Here is a 20,938-nt window from a genome sequence, read left to right on the forward strand (position 1 = left end):
GAATTGATGCTTTTGAATTATGGTGCTGGAGGAGACTCTTGAGAGTCCCATGGACTGCAAGAAGATCAAACCTATCCATTCTGAAGGAAATCAGCCCTGAGTGCTCACTGGAAGGACAGATCGTGAAGCTGAGGCTCCAATACTTTGGCCACCTCATGAGAAGAGAAGACTCCCTGGAAAAGACCAGGGCCGTCTTAAGCGCCCCTGGCACCATGGAGCGAGGAATCCCTCCGGCGCCCCCCTGCCCCGTTTCCCAGTGCGCCGGGCGGGCGCAGTCTGCAGCGCGGCTGCCACAGGCGCTGCTGCGCAGCAGGCGGGCAAGCACATCGCAGTTGCCGTGGGCGCAGCTGCGCGTCGAACCGGCAGACCGGCCGGCCAGCGGGCGGGCGCAGCTCGCGGCGCCCTCCTGGCGGGCCGGCGCCATGGTGCCCTGCGCCACCGGGGCTCTACCTAGAGCCGGCCCTGGAAAAGACCCTGATGTTGGGAAAGATGGAGGGCACTAGGAGAAGGGGACGGCAGAGGACGAGATGGTTGGACAGTGTTCTTGAAGCTACTAACATGAGTTTGACCAAACTGTGGGAGGCATTGGAAGACAGGAGGACAGGAGTGCTCTGGTCCATGGGGTCACGAAGAGTCGGACACGACTAAACGACTAAACAACAACAACAACAAATAAACTGCTTAGAGGTTTATTATTATTATTATTATTATTATTAAAACCAAGCAGAATATCATTGTCGTGAAATTAAATATATATATATTTTTAAGGCCATCACGAAAGAAGCCAGGTCTTTTCTCTCCCACAGATGATGATTACCTTCTACAGAGTAGAGGATGAAGATGCACAGCAGCAAAGGGGAGCCTGCGGTCCTACAGATGTTGTGGGACTCCAGAGCCCATCATCCCTGATCATTGGCCATGCTGGCTGCATCTGATGGGAACTGGAGTTCAACAATATTGGGAGGGCCACAGCTTCCCTGTCCCTGCCTTAGACCGCCTGAGATGTAGCATTGCAAGCCCACGCGCTAAACCCTGTTCCCGGAGACTACACCCTCCCCAAAATGAGACATGGCAACCATGTATGGGTTTAAATTAGGCCACAACTTTATTGAATTTCAGTTGTAGGAACCTTGGCTTGGGCCTTGGAAGCTATCCCTCTCAACCCAACAGGGGCTGAGGATATGCAGGGCAGTCAGGTGCAGTGGGAGGGGACTGTAAAGTGTGAGCTTACACAGCGTGCCCTCCCACCTCACCAAAGCCAGGAGTTTGACCTATTTGCCGCCACTCTAGGGCCAGTGACTCCCGCAATCAGCCCTTTTAACGGGGCCCTGCAATGCCACCACGTGGGGGTGCATGAGGATGTTAACCCCCCCCCCATCTCAAAGATAGGCTATAGAATAGTTGTGATGAATTGCTACGGGGAAGGCAAAAACGGCCAATGCAGGAGAAATTCCTTCCCGGTTCTGAAAACAGCAACCATCGTACAACCATAGCAGCGCCCGCTAACCTAGGAAGCAAGAGGTTAGGCTGCAAAGGAAAACCATGTTATCTTTCTTGGGAGGGTTGGGTGGGTGGGTGCATCCAGCAGGAAGAAAAGCAAGTGAGTCTGGGCCGAAGGGCACCAGCCTTTTCCCTAGCCCTCGCCCCACCCCTAACTGGCAGCCCATTGTCCTGCTGAGATGGGGGTTGGGCGATGGCCACCCTGTAGCAAGGTGGGTGGCACCTGGCTAGGTCATCCTGCGCGGTGTCGCAAACCCCGCGCACCTGTTGGGAGGGGGTGAGCGGACATTCCCTTCTAGTGCTTTGAGTTGTTTCCCCCACAATCAAGCAATGTTCATGTTTTATGAATAATAATAATAATAATAATAATAATAATAATAATAATAAGCACCCCTTGCCACTAAGACCCAGAGTTAGGGGTGGGCTGAGACTTTTTGCTGCCCTGGGGGAAAATTTGTAAAAAAAAGGTTTTGTTCCCCTTCCATGTCTTAATACCATACAGGCTGACTGTAGTGCAGCTGAATTATCAAGAGTCAACTGGGATGCTGTTATTCTTATTTTTAATACCCATCATTTCTTTACGTCCCCCTTTTTACAGTTGTGTCCTGGGTGGTTAGATGAGCTCAGATGGCTCCCAGTTTTGTCTCTTAGGAGGAGGATCAACCCAGGTGATGGTCTGCTAATCGTTCTCCAAACGTACAGATGGCAGCTCCCCCCACTCTCACCCAAGGCAGTTAACCAGAGCTCTGGATATCTAAGCACCATGTTCAGTCGTCTAGCTTGCCTGTAGATGTGACCTTGCTCACAGCACGCACCTGCCGCAGCATTTGCTACAAGGGGTCTGTGTTTCTTTTTTTCTGCTGCAGGTTTCCTGGAGTGCAACAACTGCCTGCAGCACCTCCTCCCAGCATAGTGTCACAGTGTGCAACGTCGCAGCACGGAGAATTATTTTTTGGCTATAGGTTGTTGTGTTATGTCCTGATGCTCTCTTGATGAAGCTCAGAGGTGGGGAACTTGCGGCCCTCCAGATGTTCATAGACTGCAACTCCCATCAGCCACAGCTGCATGGGCGATGGTCGGGGCCGGATTTAGGTTTGATGAGGCCCTAAGCTACTGAAGGTAATGGGGCCCTTTATATGACCAGCTGTCCTTTGTCAACAATAAATTGTCGCTGTTTTTTGTCTTGAATATATGCTATTTCTGGATTTTATGGATCTAATAGGCATCTAAAGCCATTTGCACATGCAGAATGTAGGCACCCTATACAGTCATACCTTGGTTTAAGTATGCCTCAGTTTCAGTACTTTCAGTTTAAGTACTCTGTGGACCCGTCTGGAATGGATTAATCCACTTTCCATTACTTTCAATGGGAAAGTTCAGGCAGGTTAAGTACGCTTCAGGTTAAGTACTCCGCGGACCTGTCTGGAACAGATTAATCCACTTTCCATTACTTTCAATGGGAAAGTTTGCTTCAGGTTAACTACGCTTCAGGTTAAGTACAGACTTCCGGAACCAATTGTGTACTTAAACCGAGATACCACTGTATATTGAAATGAGCAAACCAGTAATATTTTAGGGAGCAGGCTAGCAGGCGGGGCACATTCCTTACATCATAGGAGCCTACACAACACAAAACACACTGTTGCTGTTTGTTGGTTTTATTTTATTTGGTTTTTTTTCATCTTATATTTTGGAAATGTACATCCAGGTTTTTTCCCTTTAAATTTTTTGGGGCCCCCAAGAGAGTGGGGCCCTAAGCTATAGCTTGTTTAGCTTATACGTAAATCTGGCACTGGTGATGGTCGGCAAGGAGTTGAGAGTCCAGCATGGGCTTAGCCAGGAGGGCAGCTGCTTAACTATAAGTAGAAACAATCAGAATATTCGAAGTTGAAATGCTCGCTGAGGTCACTTGGATGATGTCATGGCGCATTCTAGTAATGCAACTGGCAACCCAACCAAGTGATAAGCATGGCTCCTGCGAACTTCTCGCTTATAGCTGAAGAAACTCGGCAAAAAGCAGTTAAAAGATTCCAAGGTTAAAAGAGCTGAACTCAGCAGACCTAGTGAAAGAGGTGCAAATCTTTTCCCCTGCCACAAAAAAAGGCTCTGCTCACCTCTCTTGCTCAGCTATGCACCACTTGTGCCATAGAGTGGTCATTCAGTACCTTGCAGAAGTAAAGATAATGGCCAACAATGACAGGGGAGCGACTCAATGGGCTATTTTTTACAGAGTGCGCACAGAAAAACTACATTGGGGGAAAAAGGAGAAATTTGAGAAGTGCTGAAAAGTGCTTTTACTGCGGCAACCCAGTCAGATGTGTGGCAAATTATTATTATTATTATTATTATTATTATTATTATTATTATTATTATTGCTTTTAGCAAATCCAAGGAAACTTGTTTTAGCTTTAATTTTTTTTAAAATAAGATGATCAAAGGCATGTTCTTTGTAATTTTGCAAAATATACTTGAAAGGTACTCCCTGATGTTATTCTTTTCTTTAACATCCTCTTTTTCAAATGACTGAAGATTCTGATGGATTTTTCTGAGCACTTGGGGTCAAAAGAAAGTAATTTAAAACCACAGTTGTTGAGACACTTCATTCCGCATCTGCTAGACAGAGCAAGACAGAAGATGATGACAGTGGGTGTCCTGCCCCCCCCCCCCAATAACATAAACCCTGGCTATACCCATGGAGTCCAGCAACATTTGCAAGACCACAAGTTTCCCATTCCTGTTCTCGATTCTCCAAAGCCTAGTAAGATCTGAGCTCCCATTGCAGCCCACGCAGCTAAGCAGGAAGCTGCTGTGCTTGAGGTCATCTCCAGGCCGCTGCTGGGATCCAGAGCTAAAGGCAAATGAGGAATATCCTTTAATTGCTGCCACAGTGTTCCAGCACCATATGTTCTAATTGTGGTGGGTACAATGGTGGTGTCGGAGGAGTGCAGCGCCCTGGCTGCAAGGGAAAGGCTCCTCCTCTGTGCATGGGACAGGTGCATGGAGTCGTTGGTGGCGGGCAAGGTGGGAGCTGCGGCTGAAACGTTTGTGGCACTGTGGGCAGGCGTAAGGGCGCTCTCCCGTGTGGGTGCGCTGGTGCTCCAGGAGCCGGGCGCTCTCGCAAAAACGCTTGCCGCACTGGGCGCAAGCGTAGGGCTTCTGGCCGGTGTGGAGGCGCCGGTGCTGCGCCAGGTTGGAGCTCCAGGAAAAGCACTTCCCGCAGCAGTCGCAGGCGTAGGGGCGCTCCCCGGTGTGCATGCGCCGGTGCTGCCGCAGGTTCGACAGCTGTGTGAAGGCCTTGGGGCAGTCTGCGCACCGGTATGGCTTCTCCCCCGAGTGCGTGCCCAGGTGGCGCATCAAGTGCGAGCTTTGGCCGAACCCTTTCCCGCACTCGGTACACATGTAGGGTTTCTGGCCCTCGCTGGAGGAGACGGGGCCGGGTTTGGTGGGAAGCCCTAGGGCAAAGTCTCCCACAGCCAGTCTCCCGCGACTTAGTTCCAGGCCAGGCCTCTGGGGCTCCATCCCTCCAGGGATGTCTTCTCTCGACAATGTGCTTTTGGCAACAGAGGTTTCCTCCTCACGTCCCCTCCTGGCATCTGCTGGGACAACATCAGTGGATCTCAACTTCAGGAGAAAATAACAAGACATAAAATTAGATGCAGAGAAACATGGGAAGACTTGTTCACTTAAGTACATAAGAGTCCTGTTGGATCAGGGCAAAGGCCCATTTAGTCCAGCATCCTGTTCTCATAGGGGCCAACCAGATGTGTGTAGAGAGCCCACACGCAGGAAATGAGAGCAATAGCACTCTCCACTCTTGCAATGCCCAGCAAGTAGAATTCAGCGCCATACTGCCTCTTATCTCCCATTTTATTTTACTTTTCCCCCTGAAATTTTTCCTTGATGCACAATGACAGCAATAATCTAATGCATTAATAAATAAAAGCCCTAAGCACACCCACCCACCCACCTTCAATAAAAACTAAAAGACAACTGCTAAACACCAAACACAGCTCCTTTAAAACGGCAGGGCAAGCAAGGAAGTCTTAACCTGATGTCCAAAAGACTGTAATATACAAGTTCCAAAACCAGGGAACTGTCACAGAAAATGCCCCCTCCTTTGCACAAGCATAACACACTTCAGTGATTATTTATGTTTGGGGGTGCAGATTTGCAATAAAATGTTTCAACAACCGTTGTTTCAAAACACTTTATTTTGACCCCAAGTGCTCAGAAAGATCTCAAAATCTTTCTACAATTTCCGCTTTTAGATCAGTATTTTTATTTATTTAATTGATTTGGGGGGGGGGGTTATGCCCATGCTCCCTACTCCCGCCCCCCAAGCAGCCCCTCGCCTCCAACCATCTGCAGAAGGGGACGTCTTCCCTTTCTCCATGTGCCATCCATCCCTCCATTGGCACTCAGGGCGGGCACCGCTCTCCCCCAGCCCCGCATCGTCCCTTCTGACCTCGCTGTTCAAAGCTGGGCTTGAGCTGGCGCCTCCTTGTTCCAGCAGCAGGGGGAGGCAGGGCAGGGGACAACCTAACCTGCATCTTGCTTGGGGGGCGGGGGCATTGGAGATGACAGCGGCCAGGGAAGGGAAACGGAGTAAGGAACTGGACCATCTGCAGCCCGGGGCTCAGCACAGGCAGCCACTCTGGCCACAAGCAGGGATGGCGCCTGGATTGCTCCATGGTTTTAACCCCTGGTTTTCTCCCTGAGTAAGTCTGGGCATGCTGTTGGATTTTTTTATTTTTTATTTGGAGGGGGGAAGGATTTTGAAAGAAGTGCTGCGCTTTGAGCAGCTCAACGACAGGCAGACATTCAACAGGTGTTGTGCGCCTTTCCTGCCCTCTCCCCCCCCTTTCCCTCCTGCCCCCAATCACAGAATTGTAGACTTGGAAGGAACACCCAAGGATCATCTAGTCCAACCCCCTGCAATGCAGGAATCTCAGCTAAAGCATCCATGACAGATGGCCATCCAACCTCTGCTTAAAAGCCTCCAAGGAAGGAGAGTACTACCACCTCCAGAGGGAGACCGTTCAGCTGTTGAACAACTTACTGTCAGAAAGTTTTTCTGTATGTTTAGTTGAAATCTCCTTCCTTGTACGTAACTTGAAGTCCTTGGTTCGAATCCTACCCTCCAGAGCAGGAGAAAACGAGCTTATTCCCTCTTCCATGTGAAAGCCCTTGAGATATTTAAAGATGGCTGTCCTATCTCCTCTTTTCCAAGCTAAACATACCCATTCAACCGTTCATCATAAGGCTTGGTTTGCATATTGGTTTTTCATATTAATGAATTATGAGAGCTGTATTGAATATATGTCAGTCAGGCAGGAACCTTACCAGGGCATAAAAACAAAGCAACACATCAAAAATGGCACAGGGGTTGCTTTTCCAGATTGTGAGAGGGCTCCTGTACCCACCCATCCCCAGAGGAGGGGAAATTCTACTAGATGCAACTTCTCCTCTCATATGAAGGGTTGGAAACAATTCTTTTTCAATGCAAATTGTTGTTGTTGTAGTAGTAGTAGTAGTAGTAACCTGTGTATGTGATTGTGTATGTATGCACAGGGCCCGTCCCATTATTAGGCAAGCAAGGCAGCTGTCTCATGTGTGCCACATTGCCTGCCCCATGCAAAATTCAACTGTAGGCCCATTCGGCTTCCATAAGTGGAATTGTGTGTGTTCCATTCTGTTCTCCACAGGCAGCAAAATGTCTTGGGTACAAACAAAGTAAATAAACACAGCACCGTATATTTAAAGCACACCACCCTCAAAGGTCAGCGGTTCGAATCCCTGTGACGGGATGAGCTCCCGTTGCTCAGTCCCTGCTCCTGCCAACCTAGCAGTTTGAAAGTACACCAGTGCAAGTAGATAAATAGGTACTGCTACAGCGGGAAGGTAAATGGCGTTTCCGTGTGCTGCTCTGGTTCTCCAGAAGCGGCTTTGTCATGCTGGCCACATGACCTGGAAGCTGTACGCCGGCTCCCTCGGCCAGTAAAGCGAGATGAGCGCTGCGACCCCAGAGTCGTCCGTGACTGGACCTAATGGTCAGGGTCTTTTTACCCTCAAGAATCACAGAACTGTAAGGTTGGAAGGGACACCAAATGTCATGCAGGAATTTTTTTAACCAGCACGGGACTCAAACCCACAACCCCGAGATCAAGTCTCATGCTCTACAGACTGAGCTATCATGGAAGCTGTAAAATAAAAAAATTCCTTCAGTAGCACCTTAAAGTAGCTTTAAGGTGCTACTGAAGGAATTTTTTTATTTTGCTTCGACTCAGACCAACATGGAAGCTGTAGTTTTATTTCGTTAAGGGTGATGGGAATTGTAGCTTCTGTAGAGGGAGGTAAACCATGGTATTCTTTTTTCTGGGGGCAGGAACCTGGGTTACCCACCCAAAATGCTCCCCAACCGGGGATAGGTTCCTCCAGGATCAACATTACCCTTGCTGCTTAAGCAAACCTGGACCTCCAGCTGCTTTTCCTACTCTGACTGTGAACACCAGGAGTGTTTAATGGAGAGAGAAGGGGTAACTAACTTGCAGTGCAATGCTATACATGCCCACTGAGCAGTAGGCTCAAGTTCAATAAGACTTCTTCTTAGCCGAGTATAGAATTGCAGCCTTAGGAAAGTACCGTAGTTTATTTAAGGAAGTTATTTACTAATTATAAGTGGGTAAAATATCTGAGCTTAAAATAACTGTTCTTATTCAGTTTGTGCATTTCTAATGCTAACAAGTCATAGGCCCTAAACAACACACATATGGCAATAGAGTGAAAGAAATTGCTGGTCGTTATGAGGAAATATTGTAGCTGAGGCTACAATACTTTGGCCACCTCATGAGAAGACTCCCTGGAAAAGACCCTGATGTTGGGAAAGACACAAGGAGAAGGGGATGACAGAGGACGAGATGGCTGGACAGTGTTCTTGAAGCTACAAACATGAGTTTGACCAAACTGCGGGAGGCAGTGCAAGACAGGAGTGCCTGGCGTGCTATGGTCCATGGGGTCACAAAGAGTCGGACACAACTAAACAACAACAATGAGGAAATCACAGGTTTTCTATTAATCTACTGGGAGCCCTCTTCCTGGTAAGTGAGGAAGACTGGCTTCTCCCACGTCCAGAGTCCTGGATTCAAATTGTCAGCCCACATTATTCTCCAACCTGCCTTTCTCCAGTCTGCCGCTGCTTACAAACTGCAACTATTTCCCCTGCAACTTACAGTATATCATGCAAACTGCAGTTCTGAAACCACCTCTGGTATTGCCTTCTGCTAACTACTCAGAGCCAAGGGCAGGGCTCCTTCCATTCGCTGGCTGGCACCTAGCTTTGCTTAGCTTTGCTGATGGCTAGCTTAATGGTCATCACCCTTCCCTTTCCCCTCTTATAATGGCCCATCGCTTTGAAAAACTGATTTGGCCTGTATCTTGATGCTGCTAAATTCAGCTTCTGGCACCCAGGAATTACAATGAAAGGAAATCTCGCTGTCACACATAAACCTGCCATCCCCATTAGCAGAAGCAGGAAGTGGCTGTTAACTTTTGAAACAAAGGAGCTAATGAGAAGTACTCATCTTTTGAGTGGTGTGAAGTACAAGATATTTCCTGTGGAAAGATGGAGTATGAAGAGTACCTGTACAAAGCCTAGCCCCTTTTCTTTCTTTCTTTCTTTTTTTTAAAAAAGGAGAGCCTCCACAAAGTTTGCCTTCCTTTTATCTTGAGCATGTTTATTACAGTCAAGTGGGCTCCTCCACATTTCCTAGAATGGTTTTCTGCTTACCCCATGCTTTCTAGGCATGAGTTCAAGTGCTTTTGTCTTCGACCCACCGCGTTCCGCTGGAAAAGCCGTGGTTTAGCACTAAATCGGAAACAATGGCAATATGCAGAAAACCCAACTGCTGCTTGTTCCGAATCAGGGCTAAACTGTGGGTTTTCCCTGGGGGCAGAGGAAGTGTGGCTGGACCCTGTGTTAAGTACCGTAAAGCAAGACCTTCACCAGCTGATGGGTTAAAAATAACCACACATAATACTCCTGGAAAATTCTCTGAACTTTTAATATGCCTTGAACGAAAACCATGGAGATAACAGGGTGAGATGTTAGTGAGAGGTTTGTTGGTGAAGAAATATAAACGACTGCTGATAATAAGGGGAAGCTACAGATGGAAAGGAAGAGCACCTAAAACGGCTAAAATTCCTGTTAATTGAAGTGTTTTGACTATCTAACAACATCCAGACAGTTAGAAACAGAACAAAAATGGGTGTCCTCCTTAGTGCTGTCGCTCTGCTTGCCCCAGTCCAGGGACAGAGGCACCAACATGCTGAGCCCACAGAATGAAGGGAGATGATCTGAGCTTTCCAGATCTAGGCCAGAGATTGTGTGCGAACTGAAGAAGAGCTCTGCTAAATCCACCCAAAGTCCCATCATCCTGATCTCAGTAGCCAGCCAGATGCCTATGAGGAACCGAGTGCAACAGCCTTCTCCCCACTTGCGATTTTCTGCAAGTGGTGTTCAGAGGCATAATACCTCCAACAGCGTCCCTTTAAAAGCGAAGGAGAGTCGGATCAAACCAAAGCCTGATCTAGTCAGGAGTCCTCTTTCAAGCAGCGCTGGCTAGATGCTTCAGGTAAGGCCACAAGCAGGGCACAAAAGCAAGAGCATCTCCCCACTGTCATCTCCCAGAGACTGGTACTCATGAGGCACACATGCTGCTTTGGAACATGGATGTTCAAGGCATCCACTGATAGGCTGTTCCTCCATGTATTTGTCCAATCCCCCTTGAGAGCTCGTGGCAACTGGCATCATGCAACAATGAATTCTGTACGTTAAATGTGAAAGTTATTATTTAAGTCCTGTGTTTCTTCTGCTTTGCATCTTCTACCAATCAGTTTCACCAGATGACCTCAGGTCCTAATGCTGCCAAGAGAGAAGAAAAACCTACCTGCCCACTTTATTTACACCATGCATAATCTTGTAAATATTTACCGGGCCGGCTCTATTAGTCTGCTGTAGCATCTTTCCTGTTCTGAAATCTCCCCCATATGAGAGCAGCAACTTGCAAGTGATCTCAGAGCCCTCAAACTTCTTATTTCCTTCAGGACCTTCTTGATGTTCTTGGCGAATCCCTGGGGCTCAGGTTTCCAGTGAGCTCTCCTGGGGTTACTGGGCAAATTTCCTTCTCTCTTCCCTCCTCCTCCAATACTCCATCCTCATCACCAAATTGTGACCCTGAGTTTCCTCGCTGTTCCTGCTGTATCCTTTTCTATCTCTCTCTCTCTTCCTCCAAAATTGATGGTACTCCTGTGGCTGCTTCCCCAACTTCTCTCCCTCTTTATAGCAGAAGTGGGGAGCCTTTGACCCTTTAGATGTTGCTGAACTGCATCTCCCATCAGCCCTGGCAACCATGACCAATAGCCAGGGATGATGGGGATTGTAGTACGGCATTCATCCGGAGGGCCGAACGTTCCCTGCACCTACTTTATATTATGTCAAGGAGGAACAGCACATCCCACACAGCTGTGAGGCTCCGTGGAGGCAAGGTTCAGTTGCAGCCAGCCTTCGACAGCCACCTTTCTTTCCTGACAGAGCTACATGTGCGATTCCATTCTGTGTATCTGCTATGGCGCCCCTCTGTCCACCCCACTGTTCTCTCCCACTCTCTGCTGGAGTAAAAATAGCATTGCAGTTGCTGCATTGGCTGCAGAAGTTGAAAGAGACTCTGGCAAAGGGACCAAAGGAGTGATGGGGATGGGAGGTGACGGTTCAGGCAGTGGTGCGGTCTGGTCATTTTAGCCTTTGGGCTTAATGGTCCCTTGGCAACTCCTCTCTTTAGATATTATAAGGGTAACCAGATGTTCTTCAGATGGTCCTGGACTCCAACTCCTATCAGCCCCAGCCAGCACAGTCAATGGTCAGGGATGATGGGAGTTGCTGTCCAACATCTGGAGGCCACCACATGGGCTGCCCCTGGTGTGTTAATTCACTGGCTCCAAACTGTGGGGTGACCATCAGAAGAATTTGTTTAATTCCATTTTAAACCACCAAGTTGGTGGCACCATCAATACATCTTTCAGCAAGCCAGCTCTTCTACTCCATCTGCGGAGTAAGGCCGAGGACTTCTGCCCCGATAACACCACTGGCTTTAGGACTTTTAAAAGGACAGAGCAGGGCTCTGTACACACTGTATATCTAAAGCATATGACTTATCCCCAAAGAATCGTGGGAACTGTAGTTTAAGGGTGCTGGGAATTGTAGTTCTGTGAGGGCTAAAGTACAGTTTCCAGGATTCTTTGGTGGAAGCCCTGTGCTTGAAACGTATTATGTGCACGCAGCCTGGATCTCCACGTTGCAACCAGGCAGCCTTGCTGTGCTGGGATATTCTGTTCTTATTCTCATTTCTGTCTTTTTAAAACACACAAACACACAAAGGAAATGCGTGCTCTGGTTCTAGCTCCGGACAGCAGGGAAGACTTTCATCAACATCCCATTTGTGACTGATTATGCTCTATGCCGCTCCCAGGCCAAAGCCCACCTCCAAGAAAGCTCACAATTGTACAACATATAAAACCACCACCAATCACTGTATATAAACCATTGAAAACAACAAGCTAGAAAGGAGCAACTAAGCAAAAGAAAACGTTTACAAAAATGGCAGAGCGCTGCTGCGGAGAAGAGAAGCCTACCCACTCCTTTAACCTCCTCCTTTCCTTTTAAATTGTTACTGGAACATTTTCACACTTGGGGACCGCTCAGGGGGGGAAACCGATCTAAGTTGGCATTGGCGAGGTCACAGGAAATATCCGGTTAGTGTCTGTGACACTTGGCACAAATTGCATTTCAGACAGCCCTCCAAACTGCTAGCTTGGGAAATAGACAGCCACGTTCCCCGTAACACTGTGTTGTGGTTTGAAAGAAACATCACCCAAAGCCGAAGTGCTTTTTTTGAAGGAACATGGTGGGATCTCATGCAACCAACGACCAACAACCATTGCTTCTGGAATGGCCCTAACTTGACTGTGGCAGAAGGGTGACACCCCTGAAATACCTTTCCCATTAACAGTGCCCCCCAGCCCCCCACAAGTCTCCAAGGAAGCTCTTAAAATGTGGGATGCCAGCCAACTCTCCCCTCCTTCTATCCGTCTGCAGCCACAGTCTCTTCACTGAGCAAAGCGTCAGGCAAGAAAGGCTGGTGGTTTGCGACCCAAAGCTGGGCTCCCTCTTCAAGGTGGGCATTTGTAAGGTCTCACGAGGACCATGTGGGTTTTCTGGTGTGTGCTGAGGCCGGACCTTTGCCGGAAACTCTTCCCACATTCCGTGCAGTGATAGGGTTTCTCCCCTGTATGGATTCTCTGGTGGATGGTGAGGTGGGAGCTGACGCTGAAGGTCTTCCCGCACTCGTCGCATTTGTAAGGCCTCTCCCCGGTGTGGATTCGCTGGTGAAGGATGAGGGTGGAGCTCTGGCTGAACCTTTTCCCGCACGCTTGGCATTCGTATGGCTTCTCCCCCGTGTGGACCCTCTGGTGCTTGGTCAGGTGAGAGCTCACCGAGAAGCACTTCCCGCAATCCACGCATTTGTAAGGCTTCTCCCCAGTGTGGATGCGGCGGTGGAGGACGAGGGTGGAGCTCTGGCTGAACCTCTTCCCGCACTCGTTGCACTCGTAAGGCTTCTCGCCCGTGTGGATTCTCCGGTGGATGGTGAGGTGGGAGCTCACGCCAAAGCTTTTCCCGCAATCGGAGCACGGGTAGAACTTATCGGCAGGGTGGGGGGCTCTCTGGGGCGGGGCGACGCTATGCCGAGTTTGGGCAAGGCTCTCCCCACACTGGACACACAGGCTTGGGCCAGGCCCCATATAGACCCGGGGCGGGAGACTGGGGTTGCCTTTCGGCATTGGAGGAGGAAGAGGCGGCTTGGCCCATCCTTTCCCCGGATCCTCGCTTTGCTGCCCAGGCTGGTTCTGGCCTGGGTAAAGGGAGCCTTCAGGGCGTCCTGGAATCTGCTTCTGTGTCGGCGCAGCCTCTGCACCTCCAGGCTGGGGATTTGGGTTCATGGTTCCTCCATCTATCAAAGGAAAGAGAGTGAAGCAAGCATGGGGATATTTTTTCCCCTTTTTGCTTTGTTTCAACGTTTTATATCTGAATGGTTACCTTACCTTGTTGGTTTGATCATTTGCTGTTTTAAGTGGGGTTACCAACCTGAGATATTTGGGTGGGTGGGTGGGTGGGTCAGGAGTCAAAATAACTAAATAAAACCCAAATGCTGGTGCCGCGGCTTAAAAGCATTGTTCCATACAATAGGTGAATTAGACCAACCCAGACCCAAGAGGTAGTGCTGGCTGACACTAATATTAACTTCTAATTCCTGACGTTCCATAGCTAACCAGCAGAATTCTATGGGAATTCCACCAGAGTTCTTGGGTTTGGCCACCACAACTATCAAATGCTCCAAATATCTCTGTGATGTAGGATTGCTGACTACACAGGGACAGGAAATTTTCTCATAACTTTCTATCGTCTCTCCATCTACCACAAAATGGAGTAATCCTAATCTCCTGAGGCTTTTCTGTGAGCTTGCTAAAGAAAAGAAGTGTCCTGACACATTTTCATTTGAGAGAGTTTTGCTGGCTTACCAACACGCAGCCTTCTAGAGTTCAAAGAAACTCTCCTGGCCTGATCAAGAGTTCCCTGTAATTCAAAAGGCTGCATATTCTTAACCCAGCAGAAGTCAACGTCAATGTCGCCATACGTTTTTGGACCTCTGGGATCTCAGGTTTGCAATAGCCATCTTTACTACTTAAAGCTGATTTTATTTGATTTTTTAAAAAAATATAAAAAATAAGTAAAAAAATAAATAAATAAAAAGAAAAGTCCTTACCTAGTGAGAGTAGAGTCCCATAATTGTCCTGCACAATGTCCCTGTAGACAGGTCTCTGGCATGGGTCCAGAAGGGCCCACTGAATCTCAGCAAAATACATCAGTCACTTCTGCAAAAGGCTGTGGCCTCTGAAAAAATAAGTTTCCCTTGCTCAGAATCCATCACCAACCCTGCGGCTTTGGGCCTGTAAGGTGGCCTTTGCTGGACAGCATTAGCACCCCTGATGTCAAAGCTACAGGATTCCTGCGGCCCTCCTCTCTCTCTCCCCCTGCAATATCAATCCTGCTGCGGCTCCCGTCTCCCTGGCAAGGCTGGTGCACTTTTAACAACTTTGGGTGACGTGCAGAAATTCAACAGGTGAAGAAGACTTTCCTGGGCCGATTTCTGCAAGGCATGCACAGTTCTTAAGAGGCACATGAGTCCTGCCAGGAAGGCGACGGCAGCGGGTGGAGGGGGGGGGAGGAGGAGGCAAGCTTTCCTACTTCCTCTACCAACCCAGCCCAAGGTCTACGTCATTCTCACGTCTTGAAAGCTCTCTTCTTGTTTATATACGCGTAGGGAAGATCCGGGTGTGTGCCCCCCCCCACTACATACCTTGTTTGGCAGGGGGGGGGAGCGGATTGTTCGGAGAGCAGAGGCGCTGATGGAACGGCGGTGCGTTGGCTCCCCGCTGTTTGTGATAGGCTCCCCCTCCCCTCCCCTTAATGAGGAAGTTGCCTGGCTACGTTGCTGGACTTTTGGCTGGCTGCCCAAACCCCAGTCGGCGGGAGTTACCTGGAAGTCTCTGGCTTCAGGATCGGGTCCCTGAGAAGCTGCAGAGTTCGCGATCTCTCCTTTAAATGATAATATTAAAAAAGGGTGGGGGTGGGGAGAGAAGAAAAGAAAAGAAAGAAGTGGGGCGGGCGGGGGAGAGAAAAGCAACCGAGGCTGATAAAGGTCTCTCTCTCCCTTGAGGATGCGGCTGGAGAACGAGATTTCTTAAAACTGGAGGCTCCCGCAGCCCCGTCGGGGTGGCGCCGGGTCTGGGTCTGCCGCTGCTACGCAAGCAGGAGGAGGAGGAGGAGGAGGAGAAGCAGCAACAACAAGGCTCTCCGGCGCTGACCTGGGAAGTTCAGCCCCCAAAATCGTCAGCGGGAGCAGCAGCGAGAGAGAAAATGAGAACAGTCGCCTCTTTCTCGGTCTCTCCTTTTTTTGACAATGGCCAGAGCCCTCTAGCGGCACCGCTTGTTTTGCAACGGGGAGCAGCCGCCCCAAACAAGAGGCCGGCGCGGAGCCCCCCTTGCCAAGCGCCGCGACTGGGGCCTAGAACCGATGCTGAGCCCGGCCGACGCACGGCGCGGAGCCGCGGACGGGTCGCTGGGCGAAGCCGAGGCGGCTTTCCAAGGGCTGAGCGGGATGCAATGGGAGGGAGGGCTGATTCCAGCGGGACCCTCCAGGTTCACCGAGGGGGACATGTCATCGAGTACCAAATACCTGTGCTTGGTCAACAACGAGCGAGCTTCCTGGCCCTCCGGATGCACGTGCCTCTGGGGAGCAGGATGCTGCACTAGTTAGACGGGCCTCTGGTCTAACTGGCAGTGCATACATCTAATAAATAAACTAAGTAATAAATAATCCAGGCTAAAACATCATTAGGGCAGAGGGGCATTGTGCACCCAAGACTGGCATGGCACCAGTAGAGAATCCCACTAGCATCTTGTTCAGGGCAGTACCTCCCTGATAATAATAAAAACAAGGTATTCCATGTTTAGCTTCACTCCAATATACCCCTGCACTGCAGCTGCGCTACTCAGACAGGCACCATGCAGGTGCATTTAATACTTTAAAATATATATATATTAAATTTATATACCACCCTTTATCCGAAGATGGCAGAGCGATTCGCAGCATTTTTTTTAAAAAAATGAGAACACAAAATATATAGCATAGCAACAAACCAGAACCTCCATCTAGTTTAAAAGGCAAGGTATTTTTAGTTAGCCAAAGGCCTGGGGAAAGAGGAATGTTTTTGCCTAGTGCCTAAAGATATGTAATGAAGGTGCCAGGCAAGCCTCCCTGGGGAGTGCATTACACAAACAGTGCTTTAAGGATATGCTGTCATGTTGCCGTCCTCTAGACCTCTCATGGAGAAGGCACACAAAGAAGGGCCTCAGAGGATGATCTCAGGGTCCTGGTAGGTTCATATAAAGAGAGGCAGTCCTTGGGATATTGCGACCCCGGGCTGTTTAAGGCTTTATAGGTCAAAACTTTATAGCTTAAGCTTTATAGGTTAAACCACAGAACCTAGGGCTTGCCGATCAGGTCGGCGGTTTGAATCCCTGCGATGGGGTGAGCTCCCGTTGCTCGGTCCCAGCTCCTGCCAACCTAGCAGTTTGAAAGCATGTCAAAGTGCAAGTACTGTAGATAAATAGGTACTGTTACAGCGGGAAGGTAAACGGCGTTTCTGTGCATTGCTGTGGTTCGCCAGAAGCAGCTTAGTCATGCTGGCCACATGACCTGGAAGCTGTACGCCGGCTCTCTTGGCCAATAACATGAGATGAGTGTTGCAACCCCAGAGTCGGTCACGACTGGACCTAATGGTCAGGGGTCCCTTTACTTTAGGTCAAAACCAACACTTTGAATTTGGCCTGGAAATTGATTGGCAGTCAGTGTAGTTGGGCCAGGATTAGTGTCATATGCTCAAAGCATCTTGTCCCAGAGAGCAACCTAGCCTCTAAATTCTGCACCAGCCGAAGTTTCTGAACCGTCTTCAGGGGCAGTACTGTGTACTGTATAAGGCATTGCAGTAATCTTAGCACTGAGATCCAGCACATCCACTGCCACGCCTGCAGATGTAAAGGAGAAGTAGAACATATTGCCGACAATGTACAGTAGTCCAAGAGCCCAGATGTCCCTACTCAACGGTTCCATGTGGATGTTCAACAGCATGGAGGATAAAATCAAATCCTGAGGATACCCACACTGAAGGCTCCACACTGGAGCCCAAGAGCACACCCCAAGCATCACCATCTGGAAATGATCATCCAAGTAGGACCTGGACCACCAAAAAGCAGTGCCTCCCACCACTAACTTGGACATCTGCTCCAGAAGGATATGATGCTTAATATCAGAAGCTGCTGAGAGGTTGAGAATTAAAAGGGACACATTTCCCCTGTCTCTCTCCCAACAGAGATCATCAATACAGGGTGACCAAGGCAGTTTCTGTGTCCAAATCAGGCCTAAACTCTGATTGAAATGGATCTAGAAAAATCAGTTTCTTCAAAGAGTGGGTAGATCTGATCTAGCACTTAATTTCAAAGTGTTGGTTTTGTCGTAGAAATTTGGCTCAGGGCCCTTGTTTGCAGAAAGCTTTCACCATGGAACTTTGCCTGATGCCATCATTATATACCGGTACCTATATACTCGAATATAAGCAGACTTTTTCAGCACATTTTTATGCTGAAAAAGCCCCCCCCCTTATACTTGAGTGAGGGTCCCACTCGAGCGCATTTCCAACAGTGGCAAAGGCGGAGGAGGAATGAGCAGCCTGAAAGCAGCCCTTTCAGGCTGCTCCTTCCTCATCCACCGGTTTGTGGTGTGGTGAACCAGCTTATACTCCAGTACTCCAGTCAATAAATTTTCCCAGGTTTTTTGGGTAAAATTCGGTGCCTCGGCTTATATTTGGGTCGGCTTATACTTGAGTATATACAGCATTTTCAGGTGCCAGGCCAAAACCTTCCTTTTTAATCAGGCCTCTGGCTTTTAACTAGGTGGGATGTTTTAATGGATACTCCCCTCACTTTAATGTATGCATGTATGTATTGTTTTTTGTAAGTCATTTTGAGCTTTGAATTGCCATAACAATAAATGTATTTTGTTATATTATGTGTTTTCATTTTGTATTTTTATGCTGTAAACTGCCTTGTGGTCTTTGAATGAAGGATGGTATATAAATTTAATAATAATAATAATAATAATAATAATAATAATAATAATAATAATAGACTGGGCTTTCAGTGATGCAGCTCCAGCCTTTGGGATGTTGCCAGCTGAAATTAGACAAGTGCCTGCTACCCTAGTATCTTGATGTTTAGCCAGCTTTTTGTTAAATGAAATTAACTATCCAATTAAAAGTATAAAATTAACTATATATTTGTAGACCTGGTTTGATTGCTTTTAGTTTCTAGATTCTGTATTTTGTCTCATTCTACATCATTTCTGTAGCTTTAGTTGCAAAATGGTTGACACTGACAGCAGGCAGACACAAACACTGTGTTCTTTCTGACACCTGCTTAAAACATTTTTGTTTAGGCAAGTCTATCCAGACATGTAGATGTTGATGTATTTTAATGGGGTTTTCTTTCCTTTTTTTGCTGATTGTTGTCCTTTCCGGACACCCCTGAGGGTCAAATGACACGCTGTGTTTAGTGTGGTACTAGAGTAGAGTCCGAAGACACAGGGAGGGATTACCTTGATGAAACTAAGCAGGTCTGTGCCTGATCAGTTGGGAGGAGTGAACTACCCGAGAACCACATATACACAGCCTTGGGTTCCATGGTGGAAGGCAGACAGGATTTCTTTATTTCTCTTTACTATTACATTTATAGTCCACCCTTCCTCCAAGGAGCTCCAACCGGTGTACACCATTCTCCCTCCTCCCATTTTATCCTGACAACAACACTGCGAGGTAAGTTAGGCTAAGAGATGGTGACTGGCCCAAGGTTGCCCAGTGAGCTTCATGGCCAAGTGGGGATTAAACTCTGGTCTCCCAAGGTTCTAGACCAGACCTGTGGCCACTACGAAACCCTGACTCTTGTGTGGGAAGAATGCCAAGCACAAATTGTTCTGTATGCTCAAAAGCTAAGCACTGAAGGCAAAACAGTTGGGACTCATCTTCTGCAAACCACCCAAAGATCTACCAGCACATCCCAGCCTACCTTCTGCCTACCCTCTGTCCTAGCATAGGGGTCTATTTTTGCACGTTGACACAGCAATAGAGAGCTCGCTGCATTTTGCACCCACTCAAATGTCCAGGTAAGTCTCCTAGCCGTCTCAGGTTATTACACCCGAAAATGGTGTCCTGGCTACTTAGGATGTCAACAAGGCACCTTGGAATCAGGAAAAGTGTTTATTTCATACAGTGAAGAGACAGACACTGTTAGTACGATAGGGAAATCGATTAAGATACCATGGGCAATACCGGGAAAAGTAGGAAGTTGGTGGTGGGGATTTCATAGGGGCAGGAAACCCAAGCTTAAGTTTGGCTACGATACTGCTGCGATGGCATTTACAATTGTTTTGTTAAGGCATACCCATTGGCAGTAATAAAAATCATAGAAAATACATTTCAAATAATCCAAAACATCCCTGCCCACAAACAATTCTAAAGCAAAGGAAACCTAACCCGCCCACCCCCTGTCCTCAAAAAGCCTAAAACGAAGAGCTCACAAACACTGAACTGAGCCAGAGTAAAATAAATACCCCAGAACTGGCTCCATGGGTGGCACCAGACTGGGATGATGGGGAGCAAGCTATGCCCCCCCTCCCGCAAACAATTAGCTTGCTCTTTGCTGGAGCCTCCTGTGAAACGGAAAAGGCTTTCTGTTATTCACTATGTAGTAAGGAAAAAAACACACACCACATACACTTTTGCCAGACAACACCTAAACAATATAACTAAATCATAAACTAGGAATTAAAAGAAGGCCACAATTCTAATGCATGCTTACTTGAAAGCTAACTCTATCAAAACTAATAGGATTGCAATCGCGTGAGGGGGGTATGGGACATTTACTCCGGGGGAAAAACAGGATGGAATCATGAAAGTGAAATACGCCATTGTTTCTCTTTCACTAAACTTAACATGTGGAACCGTGTTCCCACCACCCAAAATGCACTTTGTCCCTTCTGCCACCCCACAGGAGTGCTGATGCTCATAAACGAGTTCAGAAGACTCAGCTGCTCTCAGGAACACCCTTAGGAACATGAGAACCTAAGAGGAGCCTGCTGGATCAGGCCTGTGGGAAACCTGTAGGCAGGATTCGAGCATGAGAGCACTCTCCCCGGCTTTGGTTTCTGGCAACTGGTTTTCAGAATGATTGCTGCCTCCCACTGTGGAGACAAAGCACAGCCATCATGGCTAGTAGCCATTGATTCCCCCCCCCCCATGAATTTGTCTAGTCCTCTTTAGAAGCAATCTAGGTTGGTGCCCATCACTGCCTCCTGTGGGGGTGAGTTCCGTAGTTTAACATGGAGAATTACTTTCTTTTATCTGTCCTGAATCTTCCAACATTCAGCTTCACTAGATGTCCACATCTGCTCTCTTGTGGGTGAGAGTTTTAACAAATGTGAACTAAAGGTTAACCACTCACCAACCCAAGCCCAACGACTGAACCAGCCTTTGCCAACCTGGCGCCTTTTAGATGTGTTGGACTATATAGCTCTCATCAGCTCCAGCCAGCAGAGCCGTAGTTTGAAACATCTGGAGGACACCAGGTTGGTAGAGGCTGTGAGCCAAGGAGTTCAAATGTACACTTTTAGGTGGCTCCAGATCCTGACATCTAGGCACTGTTCTTAAAGTACCA

General features: G+C 48.2%; 1 protein-coding gene across 4 annotated transcripts; it reads right to left on the reverse strand.

Moving 5' to 3' along the window:
* Positions 1–2,612: 2,612 nt before the first annotated feature.
* LOC118094593 (zinc finger protein 501) lies at positions 2,613–19,328 on the reverse strand. 4 transcript variants are annotated; one of them, XM_060281527.1, is made up of 4 exons: positions 15,150–19,328; positions 14,376–14,503; positions 12,757–13,562; positions 2,613–4,914 (listed from the first exon to the last, which is right to left on the reverse strand). In XM_060281527.1, exons 2-4 carry the CDS (start codon positions 14,473–14,475, stop codon positions 4,408–4,410), a joined length of 1,413 nt encoding a protein of 470 aa, XP_060137510.1. In that variant the 5' UTR covers positions 14,476–14,503; positions 15,150–19,328; the 3' UTR covers positions 2,613–4,407. The 4 variants fall into 4 exon arrangements, with proteins under 4 accessions (XP_060137510.1, XP_034991014.1, XP_034991015.1 ...); XM_035135123.2 differs by lacking the exons at positions 2,613–4,914; positions 15,150–19,328 and adding an exon at positions 14,970–15,126 and having other exon boundaries at positions 9,545–13,562; XM_035135124.2 differs by lacking the exons at positions 2,613–4,914; positions 14,376–14,503 and having other exon boundaries at positions 9,545–13,562.
* Between the last annotated feature and the right edge of the window lie 1,610 nt (positions 19,329–20,938).

The sequence above is a fragment of the Zootoca vivipara genome, chromosome 13, assembly GCF_963506605.1.
Source record: "Zootoca vivipara chromosome 13, rZooViv1.1, whole genome shotgun sequence".
Taxonomy (NCBI): domain Eukaryota; kingdom Metazoa; phylum Chordata; class Lepidosauria; order Squamata; family Lacertidae; genus Zootoca; species Zootoca vivipara.